At 43.0% G+C, this 19,474-nt stretch overlaps 1 protein-coding gene and 1 pseudogene across 3 annotated transcripts; both read left to right on the top strand.

Moving 5' to 3' along the window:
* The first annotated feature begins 530 nt into the window (after positions 1-530).
* LOC114026857 lies at positions 531-2,545 on the top strand (annotated as a pseudogene).
* Positions 2,546-10,096: 7,551 nt separating this feature from the next.
* HNRNPH3 (heterogeneous nuclear ribonucleoprotein H3) lies at positions 10,097-19,273 on the top strand. 3 transcript variants are annotated; one of them, XM_027840714.1, is made up of 10 exons: positions 10,097-10,324; positions 14,106-14,243; positions 14,780-14,918; positions 15,456-15,640; positions 16,113-16,199; positions 16,621-16,736; positions 17,491-17,626; positions 18,610-18,690; positions 18,771-18,863; positions 18,978-19,273. In XM_027840714.1, exons 2-10 carry the CDS (start codon positions 14,129-14,131, stop codon positions 19,052-19,054), a joined length of 1,029 nt encoding a protein of 342 aa, XP_027696515.1. In that variant the 5' UTR covers positions 10,097-10,324; positions 14,106-14,128; the 3' UTR covers positions 19,055-19,273. The 3 variants fall into 3 exon arrangements, with proteins under 3 accessions (XP_027696515.1, XP_027696516.1, XP_027696517.1); XM_027840715.1 differs by having other exon boundaries at positions 10,098-10,324; positions 15,456-15,595; XM_027840716.1 differs by lacking the exons at positions 10,097-10,324; positions 14,780-14,918 and having other exon boundaries at positions 14,157-14,243.
* The last annotated feature ends 201 nt before the right edge of the window (positions 19,274-19,474 follow it).

Genomic DNA, 19,474 nt, shown 5'->3' with positions numbered 1-19,474 from the left:
AACGAAGCATGTATTAAGCGCTCACTGTGTGCAAAGGGCTGCGCTTTGTAAGTGCAACATAATGAGCCAGTACAAACGTTCTGAGAGGCTTCTCTGATTTGTCTCTCCGTGGACAACAGGCAGACAGGCTGGGACAAGTCTTCCCTTGCCTGTACCCCGGCCCGCTCCCTTTCGCGTGTTGCTTTGGTGGAAGGAGAAGAAGGGGAACCCATGGCAACGAAGGACTCCATGTGCCCAGAAGTAGAGAAAACCACATTTCCCATGAACCAATGGGTTATGAAACCCTAGCGGTAGATTGGAGAAGAGCGGGACCTTGATTTCCCAGAGGGCGCTGCTGTCGGAAGCTGGTCTCTGATTGGTGGATAGAGCTAGGGGGAGGCTCTGATTGGTGAGGAGAGTGTCGAAGGCGGGGCTTGTGGTGAGACGTGGAGGAAGTGATTTCCCGGCACGCCGCCACTCTTAAGCCAGTTGTGCCGGGACTGCCGGCTCCGGTGCCGTCCCAGAGCGAGTGCAGCTTAGCCCCCGGGGCCATGAGGCGCCTCGGCCCCTGCCTGCCTCGGGCTGCGCTGCTGTCGCGCGGCCGGCCGCCTCCCTGGAGCTCCCCGCGGGCCTGGCTGGGCGCCGCGTGCCCGGAGAAGGCGGCGGTGGCGGGACCTGCGCCGGAGGACTGGGGTCCGGAGCCGGGCTCGTGGCCCGAGCGGCTCGCGGATTTGGTGACGCCGCTGTGGCGGCTGGACTACGAGCAGCAGCTCCGGGTGAAGGCGGAGGCGCTGCGCGGCATCCTGGAGCGCCTCGAGGCTCGCCTGCGCGCGCTCGGGAGCCCGGGCGCCGAGGCCGGGGCCCTGTGCTCCCGCCTGCAGCCCTTCCGGCCGTCCCCGGTCATCGACGGCTACCGAAACAAGTGCAACTTCGCCATCCGCCAGGGCCCCGACGGCCGGCCCCGCACCGTGGGCTACGTGCTGGGCTCCCGCCGGGAGCAGCAGCTGGTGTGCGTGCAGCCCGGGCACCTGAAGCACATCCCCGAGCAGCACCAGCGCGTTGCCCGCTGCTACCAGGCCTTCCTGCATCAGAGCCCGCTCGAGCCCTACGTGGAGCCGCACGGCCGCGGCCACTGGCACGAGCTCACGGTCCGCAGCACGCGCCGCGGCCACACGATGGCCATCATCGCCTTCCACCCGCAGCAGCTGCGGCCCGGGGAGCTCTGGCCTCACAAGGAGCACGTCAAGGAGTTTTTCACCCAGGGGCCCGGGGCCGATTGTGACTTGACCTCTCTTTACTTACAGGAAAACGTCCAGTGCGACCAGCAGCAGCCCTGCTACCAGCTCCTGGCTGGGGAGCCTCACATTTTTGAAGACCTCCCGGGCCTGAAATTCCGCATCTCTCCAGGTGCCTTTTTCCAGATTAACGCAGCTGCTGTTGAGATTCTCTACAGGGTGGTGGGAGAGTTGAGCGGGGTGGACCCCAATACTCTTCTCCTTGACCTTAGCCAAGGAACTGGGGCCACCAGCCTCTCCCTGGCTCAGCGCACAGCCCAAGTCCTGAGCACCGGGCTGGTGGGGCAGGCGGTAGAGGACGCCAGATGGACTGCAGCTTTCAATGGAATCACCAATTGGGAATTCCATGCTGACCAGGTGGAGAATATAGTGCCACAGCTTTTAAAGTCGCAGGAGACTGGTCAGTCGCTAGTGGCTATGGTGGACCCATCCCGGACCGGACTGAACAGCCAGGTGGTCCAGGCTATTCGGAATTGCCGAGCCATCAGGACGCTGGTTTTTGTTTCTTGCTACCCTAGTGGGAAGGCCAAAAGAAATTTCCTTGAGTTGTGCTGTCCCCCAAACCCTGGCAAGGATCTCCTGGGCGAGCCTTTTGTCCTGAGACAAGCTGTGCCTGTGGACATGTTTCCACACACAGTGCACTATGAATTGGTGCTTCTCTTCACTAGGTGACTGAGTGACCTCCTGGAGCTCCCCTGATGTCAGCACTCTGCAGGCTCTTAATGTTAAGGGCTGAGTGTTAAATTGTACCTGGTGTGGCAGGCCCTGGACTGACCATGCTTTCGAGAAGCTAGACATGGATCAACTTCTGGTCCAGCCACAGTTGGATCAACCACAGGAAGGGGCTTCCTGGCTGAATTTCCACGTTCTAGGTTGCATAAGTCAATACACTGCTTTGTTCAAAGCAGGCCTTTGATATGTGTTGGTTGAATGAGACGAGAGAAAAGTTTGAGGTGGGGGAGAAAGACTGCAGTGGTAGATTCTGGGAACCAAAGAGTGGTGGCAGCAAGAGTCTGGGGCTGTTGGGCAAACTACTGTTGATCCCAAGTCAAATTGAGCCAGGGAAGGAGACAGCTTAGCAGTGATAGAGCTGTAGCCTCTGGTAGGACCCTGCCTGAGCTAAGGTGCTGGAGCTGCCTTCACTGAAGTTTCCATTCCCCTACTCTTGGCTATAGAAAAATAATAGCCTAATCTTACTAGGTTGTTTTTTTTGTTCAGTTGTTTCCAACTCTGCCCCATTGGGGGTTTTCTTGTCAGAGATACTGGAGTGGTTTGCCATTTCCTTCTCCAGCTCATTTTATAGACGAGGAACTGAGGCAAACAGGGTAAAGTGACTTGCCCAGGGTCATCCAGCCAGGAAGTGCCTGAGGCCAGATTTGAACTCAGAAAGATGAGTCTAAATGACTTCACACTCCTCAACTACTATACCACCTAGCTGCCCCTTACTAAGTAGAGCTGAATTCAAGCCATGGAGATGTTCAATACTAAGCTTCACTGAGAGACGGAAAGGAAATGAGGCATTACCCAGAAAGAACATCAGCTGCGATTGAGTTCTGTTACTTTATTGTTTATCCTTGTCCTCAATAAAAATTCTGTTGTTTCCACAGTGTTCCTTATCCTCATCCAACAAGCACTGAGTATCTGCCATATACTGAGCACCACCCAGGTTTTGGGGATACAGAACGGTCCAAAGGAGCTTATGTTCTACTGGGGCACAACCATGTGAACACATTAGGAAATGCAAGATGCGTACAAAGTAATTTATGGGGGGAAAGGACTCTAGCATCCCCCCTCTTCTAGGAGGATGATGACAGGTTTCATGGAGGAGGTGGTACTTGAACCCAGCTTTGAAGGAAGCTTGGCCTTCAAGGGGGACAGCCTTTGCAGAGGCATGGAGATTGAAGATGGGGAACATGAGCCAGTTTGGCTGGATCATAGAACATGTGAAAGAGAATCACATGTAATAATCCTAGAAAGGTCATCTAGAGCCAGCTGAGAAGGGCTTGGAAGGCCAAACAGAACTTTGTTTTATCCTAGAATGAACTTTTGAAAAAGCATTCTTTTTTAAAGCACATACAACATGCCAAGAATTGTGCTGTCGATGATAGGGCCCCAGGGGGGACTTCTTGGCATGGTCAGCTCTGAGTAGACTTTTCACACATGGAAGACTGAAGTGGAAAGATACTTGAGGTGGGGTGACCAATAAGGAAGTTATTGTTGTAGTCCAAGTGAGGAAACAGGGATCTGAATGATTAGAGGACAATGAAACAAGATTATAGTTTTAGATTTCTTTTTCTATTCTTTAGTACTCTACTTAAGAGGACCAAATACTATACTAGAGTGAGTGAAGGCCATTGATGCTTGGTGGCTTGTACAAAAATGTTTGAGGAAAGATAACACATATATATAAGAAATGTTAAATACTCTTTTTCTATGGGAATATATATATTTTACTATGGAAATGTTAAAAGTTAGTTTTAAGAATTTGAACTTTTCATATAATTTCCATATTAACCATCCTCTGTCCACTAGATTTTAAATTATGCTTTCCTTCCTGTTGCAAGTCATTTGATCACTTTAATAAGCTCATTTGCAAGGTCCAGAAGTCACTATTCTAAAGATCCTGCCATAGGCACCTCAGTAATTCAGCAATAGGGAGCTTAACCCTAGATGTGGTCATTTTTAAAAGGTTATTTGTGCAGCAAAGACTATTAAATGCAGTATCTTATTAGTGCTTCAAAAATGCACAGGCTCTGTTTTTATTTATTTGAGAGGAAACCTCCATAAAATGGAACTTTAAAATTGTATTTGATGTAGAAAGATTTCAGTAAAATTCTAACTCCATAAATTTTCATGGACTTTTTTCGTTAAAGGCACAATAACATTTTACTGTAATTTTTATTGCTGACTTAGAACTAAGGAAAGGAAAGAAGCATAGTTTTTGCTCTTTCATAATTAATATTTTAGTTCTGCACAGGATATTGTCAGATTATGTTTTAATGTAGGATTAGAAAAATTACTTTAACTGCCTTTTTTCTTCAATGCTTATCTCAGGTTATAGTAACATTACTGAATTTTCATTCTAACATTTCTCCCCTGCAAATTAAAAATTTTTTTTCTGATCACATAGTTGGAAATTTAATTTACCCTGAAAATGTCCGAACAGATGATTTTCTATTTATCTATTGTCTGTATATCACCTAGAGATGATAAGGAGCTACTAGAGTTGATTGAATGGGAGATAGTATGGTCAAACCTGTGCTTTAGAAAGATCAATTTGACAGCTGAGTGATGGTAGGCTGGAATGAAGAAAGCCTCGAGGCAAAGAGAACAGCCATTCTAAACATAAACTCTTGGTACAGTACTAATTCTGTAATAATACTTAGCTTGGACTGAAAATTGCTCAGGTACATTCTGCATTGCTCAATGAAGCTTGTCATCACATGTATATACAATATTTAAATTATGCTTTTGAATCAAGTTATTCTACTGATGAATACTATTATCCATCCTTTTTCAAAACATGGACTGATTTTTGTTGCACTGTGAAATTGATGTGGATAAAGTAATACCCAGCAGCTGTCTGCTGGAATTTATAGGATCAGAGACAGAGTTGGAATTTAGAGGTCATCTAATGCAACTCATTTCACAGATGAAAAAACAGGACTAGGAAAATTCAAGAATGTCTTTAGTCTGCTTGACTAGATGGATTAGAATTTAGTGGCCAGAACAATTATGGGAAGAAGTGTTTATTTTAAGGTTATTGCGTTATGACCTTTTGAATAAGAAAATCAGATGATATTCCTACTTAAGGCTTCATTGCACTAGCATGTTTATGGTCCAAAAGATTCTTGAACTCACTCCTGTGCTGAAGGCGAAGCTTTAATGTTAACCAGAGGAAGAGCTCGGAGCAGGGAATTACAAATACAGATTTTTCACTCCCTGCATTCAAGATAAGGTCCAAGTACAGGAAGGTTGTCTTTGAGGTTCCCAGTTGATGTTTTTTCATGATGGTGTGGCTTTTTCCCCTCATCAAGACCTACCCTCAGCAAAAAATATTTGCTAATAATCAAGGTCAATTCCAGAGGACTGATTGATGAAGAAACATACTTCCTTCATCTTAGAGAAACTACAGGTGCAGAATGGTATATATATTCTTTACTAAATATGTTCATCTATGATTTTAGTAAAATGTTTCACTTAAGAGTTTGCAGTGGAAAACATGAACATTGAGCGCACTGATGATAATACATACTATAGGATTCTTTAGAGAAATACCCATCAGTAAGCATTTATTAAGTGCCTACTATATGCCAGGCACTGTGCAAGGCACTGGGGACACATATATGAGGAATGAAACAATTCCTATTTAAAGGATTCCAACTTGGGGATACAATAAATACATCTATAATTATATGCAAAATAAATGTGAAGAGAACCTGAATACAAAGTAGTTAAATATAAGGTAGGGAGGGAGGGCTCTCTGTATATTGGAGGTGGTACTCAAGCTGGGCTTGAAGGAAGGGGGGAGTCTAGGGAAGGTGGGGCGAGGAGGAAGTCCATACTAAAGGGAGTAGCTTGCGCCAAGGAGCAGAAGAGAATGCAGAATGACCTGCATTAATTTGAGAAATAAGAAATTGTGTAAGGCCAATAAGGACAACCTGGAAAGATAAACATGTCAAAGTCTAGATGAGGCCACATCTTAATGATTCTAAGACCTCTCCCCATCCTTACTTAGCTCAATATACCGTGTATAGTCTAGTGCTTACAAATATTTGATGACTGAGGGGGAAAGGTTCTTTGCCCAGGATACTTCCTTGAGATTAAAATGGCAGTTTTGAGATTAAAGTGGCAGCTGGATGGCCCAGAAGATAGAGGCAGGCCTAGAGTCAGGAAGTCCTGAGTTCAAATCCAGCCTCAGACACTTCCTAGTTGTGGGATCCTGATCAAATCACTTCCTCTCTACCTCAGTTTCCTCAATTGTGAAATGGGGATAATAGCACCTACTTGCCAGGGTTATTGTGAGATATTTGTAAAGCACTTAGCACATGGCCTGGCACTTAGTAGGTACTTAATAAATGCTTGTTCCTCCCCCCCATAATTGGTATTCTTTGTAATCACATGTATTCTATTTTATGTATTTAAAGTAATTATTCTTAGGGTTCATAGACCACCAGATGGCCAAGGGGGTCCAGGATACCCCCCCCCCCAAGAACTACAGAGCTCTTTACATTGCAGGAGTTATCAGCGGAGTATGATGCCCATCTCTCTGTTGTCTATCACAGTCGTGACCTACCTAGCCCATCTTCTGGCCCAGATCATCCTTTACTCTGCTTCCGTAGCCACCCCTAAGTGGTTGCATTGTATGGTGGTCTATTCACTGCCCAAATAAGATCAAAGCTCTAACCAGGGACCTGGTCCAGGGTCCTGCTTTAACAAGTTCTGCCCAGTAGGACAGCCTAGCACACAGCTAGGAAGTAGGAACAATTAAAGCCCCTCCTCCCCTAGTTGAATGCTCACTTCTTGCCTCTTGATTTGGGTTATCTCCCCAGAGCACAATTCCTAGTTATAGCTGGCAATAGGACTACGTGGATTTAGAGATAGAAAGGGCTCCCATCTTGTTATAAATGAGAATAAGTTAGGTGGCGCAGTGGATAAAGCACTGGCCCTAGATTCAGTAGGACCTGAGTTCAAATCTGACCTTAGACACATAACACTTACTAACTGTGTGACTCTGGGCAAGTCACTTAACCCCATTGCCTAGTCAAAAAATAAATAAATGAGAATAAGGCACAGAGGTTAAATTACAGGGTAACGCATATTATAAAATGCAGTAGCAAGATTTGAACCCAAATCTTCTGACTCCAACTCTATTCCACCTATTTGCTTTATTTTCTGGTTATAATAAATTTAACAATTACAATCTCTTCAAATTATAAGGTTTAATGTATTGCCCTTACTAAGTAACATTTTAAAAGGTGACCAAAAAGCCTTAAGCCAAAGGGATATTGATCTATTCCTCAAATATCAAACCCTAGCAAACAGGTTGGGAAAGAAAAAGTTGTCTTTTTCATGCACAATGACTCCATCTCATTCTCCTGGACTGAAATTAAACATCACTTTATGCCATCGTGGATTATTTTACATACCAGGAAGCATGTGCCACAGCAGTAATGTTCAGTAAGTTCCTAAAATGATGCAATTACAAAGTTGCAAGGCAACTAGGGAGATAAAGATAAAAAAATTTTAAAACCACACTGCTGGGATGACCAGGAATAGCACCATCATCTAATTTGGTTCCAAGAGAAGTAAGGTAAACTAGAGTTGAAATAAAGTGTATTGAAGATTGGCTTAATTTGCCTTAATTATTGATGATGCTATATATTTGTGTAAAACAATATTTGCTGATAACAAACTTTGATCAAAATTATATTGCATTTAACTTTAGGGAGTTAGATTAGGCAGGGCTCAGCCTAAGGAAGAAAATGTATATATACTGATAAGTCTCTTTTCTGAACCTCCTGCCTCTGTTTTTCTTGGCTTTTTAGCCTTTATTTTTTCCCCACTCCTCAGGTAACCTCTTCCTTCAGGTTCTTCTCTAAATCAAAATTTACTGTATAGAAAAGAGCTCATAATCTTATTCATATTAGGGTGTAAATCACCAAGAATGCTTATTATCCTACTCTTTCTTGGTGTATTCACATTCTGAAGGAAAAGAAAGCCTTTGAAGTCTGGAGGCTGAGGAATGAATTAGTTTGGATTTTGCTGAAGTCTTACCTGGAAGGCCACCATCTCTGTCTACTCTTAAAGTCAGCACAGAGATTAGGCATCCTGTTCCCCGTCCCTTTGTCAGAGTTAGAGGGCGATGTGTACGACACAGTCTCTACACTCCAACAGCACGGCTGGGGTTGGTAGGATAAGCAATTGTTCACTACCTCGGAGTTGTTACAACACCCTCTCCCTCACCACCTACATCCCACCAGATGCCAAGTCATGTCAACTCTACTTCCGTATCTCTTAAATCTTTCTTCCATCTACAGGCTGGCTGGCTACATTATTTCAGGACCTCTTATCTGGACTACACCAATTGGCTACTCATTGCTCTCTGCTTCCAGTCTCTCCCCTCTCCCATCCATCCACCGCAGCTGCCAAAATACTCTTTCTAAAGCACAAATCTTACCTATCACTCTCCTAATCAGAAACTCTGGGTGGCTCCCTATTGTGTCCAGGATAATAATAATAGCTAGCATTATATAGTGCTTACTATTTGTGTCAGACATTGCACTAATCATCACACATACAAAAAGAGGTGAAAGACAGTCCCTGCTCTCAAGGAAGGAGCATATAATCTAATGGGGGCAGGATCTCCTTCACGTCTTTCTTCCTTCCTCCTCTGGGTGGTAGTGTGGGTGCTTCTCTGTGCCCTTCTTTTCTCCCTTCTCCTTCAGACCTCTAACAAGATCCCCTCCAGGGCCCCTCTGATCTTTATGCTAATACAAGGGTACCATTGAGATGGAAGGAGAAACAAAGAGAAAAGATCCCGTAAGCAGCTGGGAGGCCTCTGTGCTGCATCCGTCTCTATGGAAACAATTCCAGAGATAGTCCTAGGAGCAATCCCATAGACATCAGCAATCCTTGCTCTGCCCAACTTGCAAGGCCACAGATACATGATCCAACATGTAAAAAGGAAATGTGATGGCAAGATTCATTAGAGTAAAGGATGCGGCTTCCTTTTTTAGTGAACAGAGGGCTCTCAGTTACCCAACCTTTCCATGCTGTCATGTTACAAAAGGAATATCACATAGGCGAAATGAACCAAGTCAAGAACTCAAAGCCTTGGACAAATACGATCTGCTGGCGAGCAGCATTATTTCCATTACACAACCAAGAAAAAGGAGCAGGCATTCAAACTCTTTTCAACAAGGATTTACTGAATGGCCGCGGAGGCCCGCGCCCGCACGCAGGGGCGCCCCGGAGCCCCGCGCCCGCACGCAGGGGCGCGTTTCTGCCCTGGCTTCACGGTAGGGAGCTCCCGGGCACGGACCTCGCGTCCTTCTGCCCCTTCCTCCGCACTTCCGGAGCCCCTGGGGGTTCAGCTCGGCTCACGTGCGCTTGCTCCTTGCTTGTCCAAGGAGCCTCGTGAGTTTCCGAGCAGCATCTCGGCCCATTCTGGAGCTCCGCAAGCCCTGCAGCCTCAGGGGCCCGGGCTCTGCAGGGGACCGAGGGCTCCGCATCGTTGTTCGGAGCCATTCTCTCTCTTAATTCCGCTCCGGGGGTTCTCCGCTGCCCGGCACCTACCCGAGGGGACCCGGGGCCTTCAAAGGTACAATACCACTCTCCATTTGGACACTGGCCCAGGACCATGTCAGGTCCCTCCACAAGCTGCGGCCGGACCCCCCCGGGTCCCTCGGGCCGGCTGAGGAGCCCTGGAGCCCAAACCCCGACCGGAGGAACCCGGCCCAGTGCCCGCCTGACATTCCACTCTCTGGGCCTCAGTTTCCCCATCTGTTACATGGGCCAATTTGTTTTCACTCCTCCTGCAATCGAAGCAGACGTGGCCAGGCCCCTTTCGGTACCCCCCGCCACCCCCACGATAGGGCGGCCCTCGGCGCAGACCGGCGTCCGCTGTGGGGATTGAGCAGCTTAACCCTGGGCGGGTGCGGGCTCGAGGCTGAGCGCGAGCGAGTCAGGCAGCCAGAGAGCGACACAGGCCACGCCCACCTGCTCCGCGCTCAACGGACGGCGCACGCGCACCAGGCCGGCCTGTCCCGCGCGGCCTGCCTCGCGAGTCTGCGCCCGGAGTTCCCGCGAGAGCCGCGCAGACGCCTGAGGGGGGGGCTTTCGTTGGTGTCGCTTCCCCAGCCCCCTACTCGTCTTCCTATCCCCGCCGCCGCCGGCTCAGCTGCGCAGCTTCCATCAGTCGTCGCCGGAGCCGCCGCCGGGAGACGGTTGGAGGAGCCGTTTGTGGAGGGCGCACGCGGCGCGAGACGAGCGGCCGTCCCTGACCTCGCGCCTCCCGCCGCCGGAGCCCGCCAGCCCGGGTGCCTGAGGTACGACGGGGCGGGCGGCCGGGCCGGGCCGGTTGGGGGTGGAGGTGGGGAGCCCGAGCGGGAGAAGGACTGACGGACGCGGGGCAGGGAGGGAGGTAGGCCCGGAGGGCGGTGGGCGGGCCGGCCCGGAGCGGGGCCCGCGGCGGACGGAGGCCCCACGCCGCCATCTTGAGCGCGTTGGCACGCTTGGGCCCGGCTCGGCCCGCCCCTCCGGTCTCCGTCGCCTCGGGCCCCGCGGCCGCCGGGTCGTGCCTGGGCTGAGCGTCACCTGGCGGCCGGAGCGGGCTCCGTGGAGATGGCGCCGGGACGGGCCTGGTTCTCCCCCCGTGGCGTCCAGGCCTTGCCGGCCGACTCCAGGGCCGGGGCCCGGGCCGGATCGCGGAGGGAGCACCTGGGCGCGGGACAAAGGAGGCGGCCTCCTTTGTAATGCCGCGGCCCCCGCCCCCTGACCCGGAGGATGCCCGAGGCCGCGCCTTCCGCGGGAAGGGCTCGGCACCCCCCTTTAAAGCGACTTTGGGGAAAGGAGCGGGAGCGGGGTCTGGGGGCGGCTGGGCTTTGTGGGGGCGGGGGCGGCGCGGAGCCGCGGCTGGGGATTCAATTGTGGATTCTGTATTTCGGTGTTTCCGTTAAGTCCTCCCAGGGCTAGGCTGGAGCCCAAGGTTTAACGGATGCGAAGCACTTATTTGAATACTTTTTAGGATGTTTCCCTGAAGAGTGCAACTTTTAAAGAGTTAAACATAGTAACATATAAATTAGGTTTGCATGACCGCTTCTGCCCTCCACCAATCTTTCTTGGTAATTTTTTTTAGCTTAGGAAGGAGCCAGCCTTCCTAATACAATAGCATTCTGGAGTTAAGCACGGTCAGATGATTTCTGCTTTTTTATTGGGAAAAATAGAGGATCAGTGTAGTTGTCAAAAACATTTTAAAAAGAATGGCTTTTGAGAAAACAAAGGGTGCCATCCAGAAAATCAGTGTTTCAGAATTTTTTAGCATTACAATGTATGCGTCCTTCCTATATTCTCAGAATAAGAAGGTTTTTAATGTTTGTTCCAAATTGTAATGAAAAATCTTTAACCACGAGCTTAGCTTTTAAAAGCAAAATACTTCTGAATGGGAAAACAAAGCAGGCTGTCCAAGATGGTGATTATGGCTTAATTTAATAATTTTCATACTTGGGTATGTCAGTTTCCTTTTAAAAAAAGATTTCTTCTCTTTATCTCAACCCAATGGTCATCTGGTTGCTGTTTCTTTCCATTAGTTGTGGAAATTTCCTTGGTGAACTTGCAGCATTGCTTTAAAGTCTCAGGACTGGTTATTTTAATAATAAAAATGCATACAACTGGTGGAGTTGTAGAGAAGATTGCAGTTAGCAGTCAGTACTATCTACTGGACAGCTAAGCTTTTCTTGTTTATAGAAGGTTCTTAGTTATACTACCTCATGTGATAATCTTGTCAAATCTATAGGTGAATTAGCCCCACTAGCACATTGGAATCATCAGTTTCTATGAAGGTCTGGGTGCCTGGGTTTACTAGAGTGTTTACCTTAAAAAACAAAACAAAACAAAAAAAAATAATGTGACCATTTCCTCCAAAAAAGCAACTATGATTATTTTTAAGGTGTTTATGGCTTCTCGAATTTTACATTTTTCGCGAATTTCTGACATTTGATGTTAGTATTCCAGTCAGAAAATTACCAATAGTAATCCTAAATATAAAGTAGAAGTGTTCCTGCCAAGTCACATGAATGAAGAAGTTGGAAGTAGTAGACTTAAGCTTTTCCAGTTTTATTTGTACTGAATCTTAATTTGCAACTAGAATCCCAGTCATCAAAACATTTTTTTGCTGCCAAGGGAATCTACCACAAAAAAATATGCAGGCAAAGACTTATTTTGCTTGGGTTTTTTGTTTGTTTTCTGTTTCATAATTGATTCATGACTGGTCTTTATTGAAAAATTTGAAAAGTAAAGCCCCAGAATTTTAAAATTTGTAAACTAGTTTGTTCTGAAAATAAGCCGTTAGGTATTTTAGTGGACAGGTCCTCTGGTTATCTTCTCTCTGTCTCTCTCTCCCTCCCCTTCTCACATGCACACACATGGAAGGGAGGCATTCTTTCCTTTCTGTCAGTCTATAGTGGGGAGTGACTGCATATACAGGAGACTAGCACTGAGATCCTCTGTCATTTTTGTCACCAGAGCTCAGGCATAGTTGCTCCTTTTTAATATTGGAGAACTTTGGGAGCTTTTTGTACCTCATTTGCTTTTATTAAGCTATTTTCCCCATAAGTGGTAGCTTAAGTGGGATTTTTAAAATCCCTAGTAGTTTACTTTTGTATCCCTAGCAAAGTATTGTGATACTGTTTTTTTTAAGCACACTGGTAGAAAAAAAAACTTTATAACTTTATAACGTTTGTGAATTCTTATGGTTGTTAATGTCATTTGAATGATAGTATTAAATTTTGTGACATTATCAATATTTGGTAATGTAAGTGTTCCTAAACACAGCAAGTGAGTAGAAAAATGTTTAGGTGTTTAGGAAAATGTAATGTTTAGGTGAATAGGATTTCTGTGGTTGGATAGTAAAATTAGTAATGTGCAAAGTTTCTCTAGCTGGGAGACTTTTAAGTATCAACCAAGAAAATTCATACCTTAGCCAGAAATTGCTAAACAAGTTGGGATAGGGGAGGCTGTGGTGTCTGGGTTTGAAGATTGGGGTAAGGCCAAGTCCACCATATAACAAAAGCAAAGCAGGGAGTGAAGGAAATTGCCTTGTATCTGGTTACTATATGTATTGTCTCCATCAATTTCTGAACTGGTTTCTTTGTGGAACATTGGATCTTTTCTTAGGTATTTGCAGAGAAAGAAGTATTCGTGTTTTTAATGTCCAAAAAATTATCATTGTAATCTTTTAAATTTTTTTGATTGATATTAGAATTGCTTACAGCAGTCTTGAAGAGGCAGAAATTTTCATTATGGGCCCCAGAAGTTGTACATAACATTCTAATGTAACATCCTAATTTTTGGAAGGCAGTAACATTTTTATCAATGCTGCTAACCACTCTTCAGTTTTAGTTTTCAGGTATTTGGGATTACTTCACCTTTTTCTGAATTTCATCTTGTGATCATCAGTGGTGTAGACTGGCTTTTATTATGTTCAAGATTTGTTATTTATATGTTTGGAGATGTGATTTCTGTACCTGCAAGTTTGGGTAGTATGGGCAATGTGAAGAAAATATGCTTTTTAAAATGGATTTACTTAATAGAATGCATCCAGCCATATAGGTAGAAAAGAAACTTAAAATACAAAGGTTATAATTTCTTTTGTCCTGACCCATTTCTTTACTAAGCAATTAATAATTAAGTAGAGTGAATTAAAAAAAATTGAGAGAAGCAAAATTTGGTTTGTTGGGAAGACCATGGTCATAACAATGGATAATAGAAGACTGAACTAGGGCTTATGCAAAAAAAAAATTTTTTTTGACCATATTTCAATACATCAGAATTTTATTTTCAGTTTTTCATTCCCATTTGTGAATTTTCCTTGGAGAGGGTGGGAATGGTAGTAACTCATGGAATAAAGGAGACTTTGAATACCCATCCTGTCGCAGATATGTTACTCTAAGTTAGAGTGATGAACTTCCAATTATGACAGACTTTACTATTGGAATCTTCTTTAACTAATCAGTAGTAGTGATTGAGTGTACAGATGAGTTTTGGGATTTTTTTTTTAAGGGCTTGTGGCAAAAGTATATTTTGACTCTTTTATCTTGTTTTTTCTTATAGTACTTAAATCAAACGGTTTTGAGATGGATTGGGTTATGAAACATAATGGTCCAAATGATGCAGCTAGTGATGGAACAGTACGACTTCGTGGACTCCCATTTGGCTGCAGCAAAGAAGAAATAGTTCAGTTCTTTACAGGTACCTCAAGTATTAGTCTAAGTTTAGCAGTAATTGAATTTTTATATTTGCATTGCATTATCAGTTTTTAATTGATCCATTTCTGTGGGAAAATTCTAATTTTGAAACTATAGTATTTTAATTTGTGTATTAAAGTATGAAATATGCTCCAGTTAATATTTCAATACAGAATATGTAGAATTTATGAGACCTAATATCTAGCAAATTAGTTGAGGGTAATTTTGTGTGTTGAAATGAACCATGAATTAAAGAGTATGGAGCATAATAATTTGATTAGTAGCCATGGCTTTTTCGTGTAATATAGGTGGGCTTAACTGTGTGTAATTTTTTTTAAGCACACTGGTAGAAAAAAAAAAACTTTATTAAACCCATAATATTTGAAAGCTCTTCAATTTATAATATTGGGTTATGGGGAAACTAAGTTTTTTTTTTTTGTTTGTTTTCTTTAGTCTTGTTTTAAGTATTTGATTCAGATGGGAATGTTTCAGCCTTTAACACTGTTCCCCTTGATGGGGTTATTTGTCCTTGGGTTAAAGGGTTGGAAATCGTGCCAAATGGGATAACATTGACGATGGACTACCAGGGGAGAAGCACAGGGGAGGCCTTCGTGCAGTTTGCTTCAAAGGAGATAGCAGAAAATGCTCTGGGGAAACACAAGGAAAGAATAGGGCACAGGTGGGGATGGAGAGTTTGGGATGGTGTTAAATTTTTATTTTTGGGGGTTGTGGGTCACTAATGCTTATATGGGGGGGACAATAACATTTTCTGGGTTAGTTTAAAGAATTTATACTTATCCTAAGTTTAACTTGGAAACTACAGATTTGGGTGGGGAATTAATGCTATTAGTTTGCTAAATTAAAATCAGATTGTTTCCACTATACATAGGGTGTTCTGTGATAATACGACTATATCATCACCCAGTTTTCTTTAAAATACCTAATTTATACTAAAGGAAACAAGTTTTAAATTTTAAATATTTACATTTTATGGTTTGTTTTCAAATGACTAATTTTTTATGTAAACTTTGTACACTTAAGAATTATTTTGAGGCTTGTAGGTAAAAAAAACCATTTAAGTTGTGGTATATCTAGGCATTTTAAATTGGGTTATGCATCTAGTTATAGAAACAACTGTAACTGAATTTTGCCCAATATCTTACCTACAAATACATTTATGCTGAAACCTGTACCTTAAAAAATCTTTTTTGTGTAGGTATATTGAGATCTTCAAGAGTAGCAGAAGTGAAATCAAAGGATTTTATGACCCACCGAGAAGACTGCTGGGACAGCGACCTGGACCATATGATAGACCATTAGGAGGAAGAGGGGGTTATTATGGAGCTGGGCGTGGAAGTATGTATGACAGAATGCGGCGAGGAGGTGATGGATATGATGGTGGTATGTGTATCTAATGAACAAAAGGTTCTGTTGTCATTTTCTTAATGTTCCTGACATTTTGTCAAGAAATACAGAAATGGCAGTAACTTCAGTACCTACTAAGTTTGAAAATCCATTCATGAAAAGATGGATTCCCATGGCCAGCTATGGGACTTGATACAAGTGTTGGCACCAAGATGATTAAAAAAAAAATAAAGAAGCTAATATGAAGATACATTTGCAGATTTTGACACCTCCTGTTTGGGGCCAGGATGAAATTTAATTTACATGTCTGAATTTAACCTGTTGGAGAATTTGAATTTCCACCTAGTGTTGAAACATCCCTATTTCGTGAGCACTAAGTGGGGATTGCAAACTTCTAATTACCAAGAGGTTACTCGGACAGTTACTACAAAGTAAGTTTTTGTAAACTATATTGTAAAATTTGTCATCCTTGGAAGTATATTTATTCACATCTCTTTAAATTGTGCAGGTTATGGTGGTTTTGAGGATTATGGTGGCTATAACAATTATGGCTACGGAAATGATGGATTTGATGACAGAATGAGAGATGGCCGAGGTAAAAATCAATGTTAGGTGGTCCTTTTGTTTTTAAATTGGTGCATATCAGTATAACATTTAGTAAACACTGATATCATTAAGGGTTGTACTCATTTGTCCTTAAGTGGATAAAATAAAGTATTTGTAGGGGTTCTTCACTGGAGTCTATAAATTTGTTTTTTTACTTGATAACCATTTCAATATGATAAATTTCCTTTGTAATCCATTGTATTTTATGTTTAAAAGCATTCTGAGAAGGGGTCTTATAGGTTCACCAGACTGCCAGAAATGATCCATGACAAAAAGAGTTTAGAATCTGATGTAGGGGAATTGAGGATTTTGTAAAGGAAGACACATGTGTCTGTGCTTGCATGTAATTAAAGAGCACTGTTTTACTTGTGTAACTGTTGCTATTCCTTTGGAAATTTGTCTCGTTCTAGGCATGGGAGCACATGGATATGCTGGTGCTGGTGATGCAAGTTCAGGCTTTCATGGCGGCCATTTTGTTCACATGAGAGGGCTGCCTTTTCGGGCAACTGAGAATGATATTGCTAATGTAAGTATTTGTGGGGAAATACTGTTTTGCTATATAGTTTTCTAAATTGAGGTTCTTTGTGTCATTTTAAAAAATCTTTATACCCAGCTTAAAAATGTGAATATCAATGAAGGGTTTTTTGCTTATTTTTTTGCTTTGTCTCTTCAACACATAGTCAAAATTTTGAGTGTTCATTATGTGCTTGCTAAACAAAATGTTATGTGAGGCTACAAAAGGGAAATTATAAAGACAAACAAGAAGTTTGTATTTATACAAACTTTAAGGGCTTGCAGGACAATGCAGGAACAGTCTAAGTGAAAATGGTGTTTTAATTCATACTTAGATTTCCTAGGAGGCTGTGAATTAACATGGTATGTGCAGGTCAGTCTGAGTGTTGAGAGGTTTGACAGTGAAGAAATAGTTGATAGCATGTGTGAAGAAAGCAGTTTCTTTATATATCCTATAAATTTCAAGGATTGTCTTCATTTTATTAATGAAGTTTGAAACAGTAAGAAGGAATAAGGTAGTTAAAGAAAACTAGGCTTGAAAGTAGGACAAGACAATACATATCCGTACTAATGGGGAAATATCAAACCTAGGTAGTTGAACATTTCATTAAGTTCCCAGTTTTGTCATAATGTGGGTCATGTGCATGGATTTTTTTTTCCCCCTTTGAACTTGTATTAGAATTTATTGGTGCAACTTAAAAGCAAGATACTTATTTTAAGCTTATTGAAAGTACTTCATTAGTTTTCAAAATTTGGTTTTGTTTTAGTTTTTCTCACCACTCAACCCAATTCGAGTTCATATTGATATTGGAGCAGATGGCAGAGCAACAGGAGAAGCAGATGTGGAATTTGTGACGCACGAAGATGCTTTAGCTGCCATGTCTAAAGATAAAAATAACATGCGTAAGTGTTGTCCATGGGCTGCTACAGTGTGCTTTTAAGCTTTGGTGGGGTGTGTCAGCTTTTCAGCGCAGTAGACTCGCCTAATATTTCTTTACATGGATCATTGATTTTCGGCATCATGTGATTTAAGAAGCACACTAGAACTTGAGTAGTTAATACAAGGTGGTTAATATTATACTGGCAAAGTTTGAAAGTGCAGTTAGCACAGTGTCACAATTTTACAACATACATTTGGGTGGAACTTGGGCTGTAAGGTTCAATTAAAAAAACAAAAAAACAACATCCTTGGGCTCATGTACAGCTCTGGAATGTTGGTGTTTTAGGAATTATTGCATCCCTCAATACACAGTTACTGTCAATCATCAAATTTCATAAATGCTGTGGAGAACAGTTACAGTTCATTAGTTTTAATATTAGTTGGTGCTCTTCATTTTATTGATAATTACATAGAACTGCTTATCTTCAACTTAGGCATTTTGGTGAAGACCTTTGAAAAAGGTGCAAGGTATTTGGGACAGTTTGAGAGTTTTCCTCTTGGAGATTTTACTTTGTGGATCAAAGCCTTGGACTGTAACCCACAATCAACTCTTTTTAAGTTAGTCACGTAAAGTTTTTCCAGTTTTCTGTTCTGGTTCACGACATACCAAATTGTTGGGACTCCAGGGTCAGAGATGACCATAATACACGCCTTTCCAAGCAGCATTCTTATTTTTCCTTATACAGTGACCTATAGCTTTCCAGGTGATGATGGATTTAGGAGTGGCTTCTGTGAGTAATATAGGAATCCATCTTCCCTGCTGTTAAATTGGCCAGTTTGGGGTAGATTTCTTACAGGCCTTGGTAATGGAAATGTTAAGAGCTGTAAAGGATGATCATTCAGATGATACCTAGTCATACTCCCTCCTTCTACAGAGAAGCAAATGAGGCTCATTTAAGTGGCATGGCTAAAACTAAATCATTTCCTTCCTGCTTTTTATTAAAAGAACATAGATACATTGAACTGTTCCTGAATTCTGTTGCTGGAGGAGGCTCTGGAATGGGAGGCTACGGCAGAGAAGGAATGGGTAAGTGGTGTTTTAAATTAAGTGAAATTTTGAATGTAGAAACTTGCTCTCAAATACTTCACTAAATCATCTTTTTTCAGATAATCAAGGAGGTTATGGATCTGTTGGGAGAATGGGAATGGGTAGCAGTTACAGTGGAGGCTACGGTACTCCTGATGGTTTGGGAGGTTATGGTAAGTCAGTCTTTTTGTTGTTCCCACTGTTAAAAGTTTTTTTGAACATATTACATTAAACAAATAATTTTTGTAATAACATCTCTGTCCCTCCACTCCCATCTTATTTTTAAGGTCGAGGAGGTGGAAGCAGTGGAGGATACTATGGGCAAGGAGGTATGAGTGGAGGTGGATGGCGTGGGATGTACTAGAGAGTTGACCCTTCTGCAACACATCCTGGCGAACCACAGCATTGGTCTACTAGACTTTCTTACAGATTTAATTTCTTTTGTATTTTAAGAACTTTATAATGACTGAAGGAATGTGTTTTGAAAATATTATTTGGTAAGCAACAGGTTGTGATGGGAAAATCTGTTTCTGTAGGTTTTATTTGTTGCATACTTTGACTTAAATAAATTTTTATATTCAAACCACTGATGTTGATACTTTTTATACTAGTTACTCCTAAGGATGTACTGCATACTGAAGAATTTGGTTGATGTCTTATTTACTACTGGTTTTAATAAAAAGGTGGTTGTCATGTACTCTTTTTTTTTTTGAACATTTAATTCCCAGTAAATATATGTCTTAGAATTATGAACCAGTACTTTAAAAGGCTAATCAATTAGTGT

The sequence above is a fragment of the Vombatus ursinus genome, unplaced genomic scaffold (genome assembly GCF_900497805.2).
Source record: "Vombatus ursinus unplaced genomic scaffold, bare-nosed wombat genome assembly UNPS02014847.1, whole genome shotgun sequence".
Classification (NCBI taxonomy): Eukaryota; Metazoa; Chordata; class Mammalia; order Diprotodontia; family Vombatidae; genus Vombatus; species Vombatus ursinus.
This window is presented reverse-complemented; position numbering and strand designations above follow the sequence as displayed.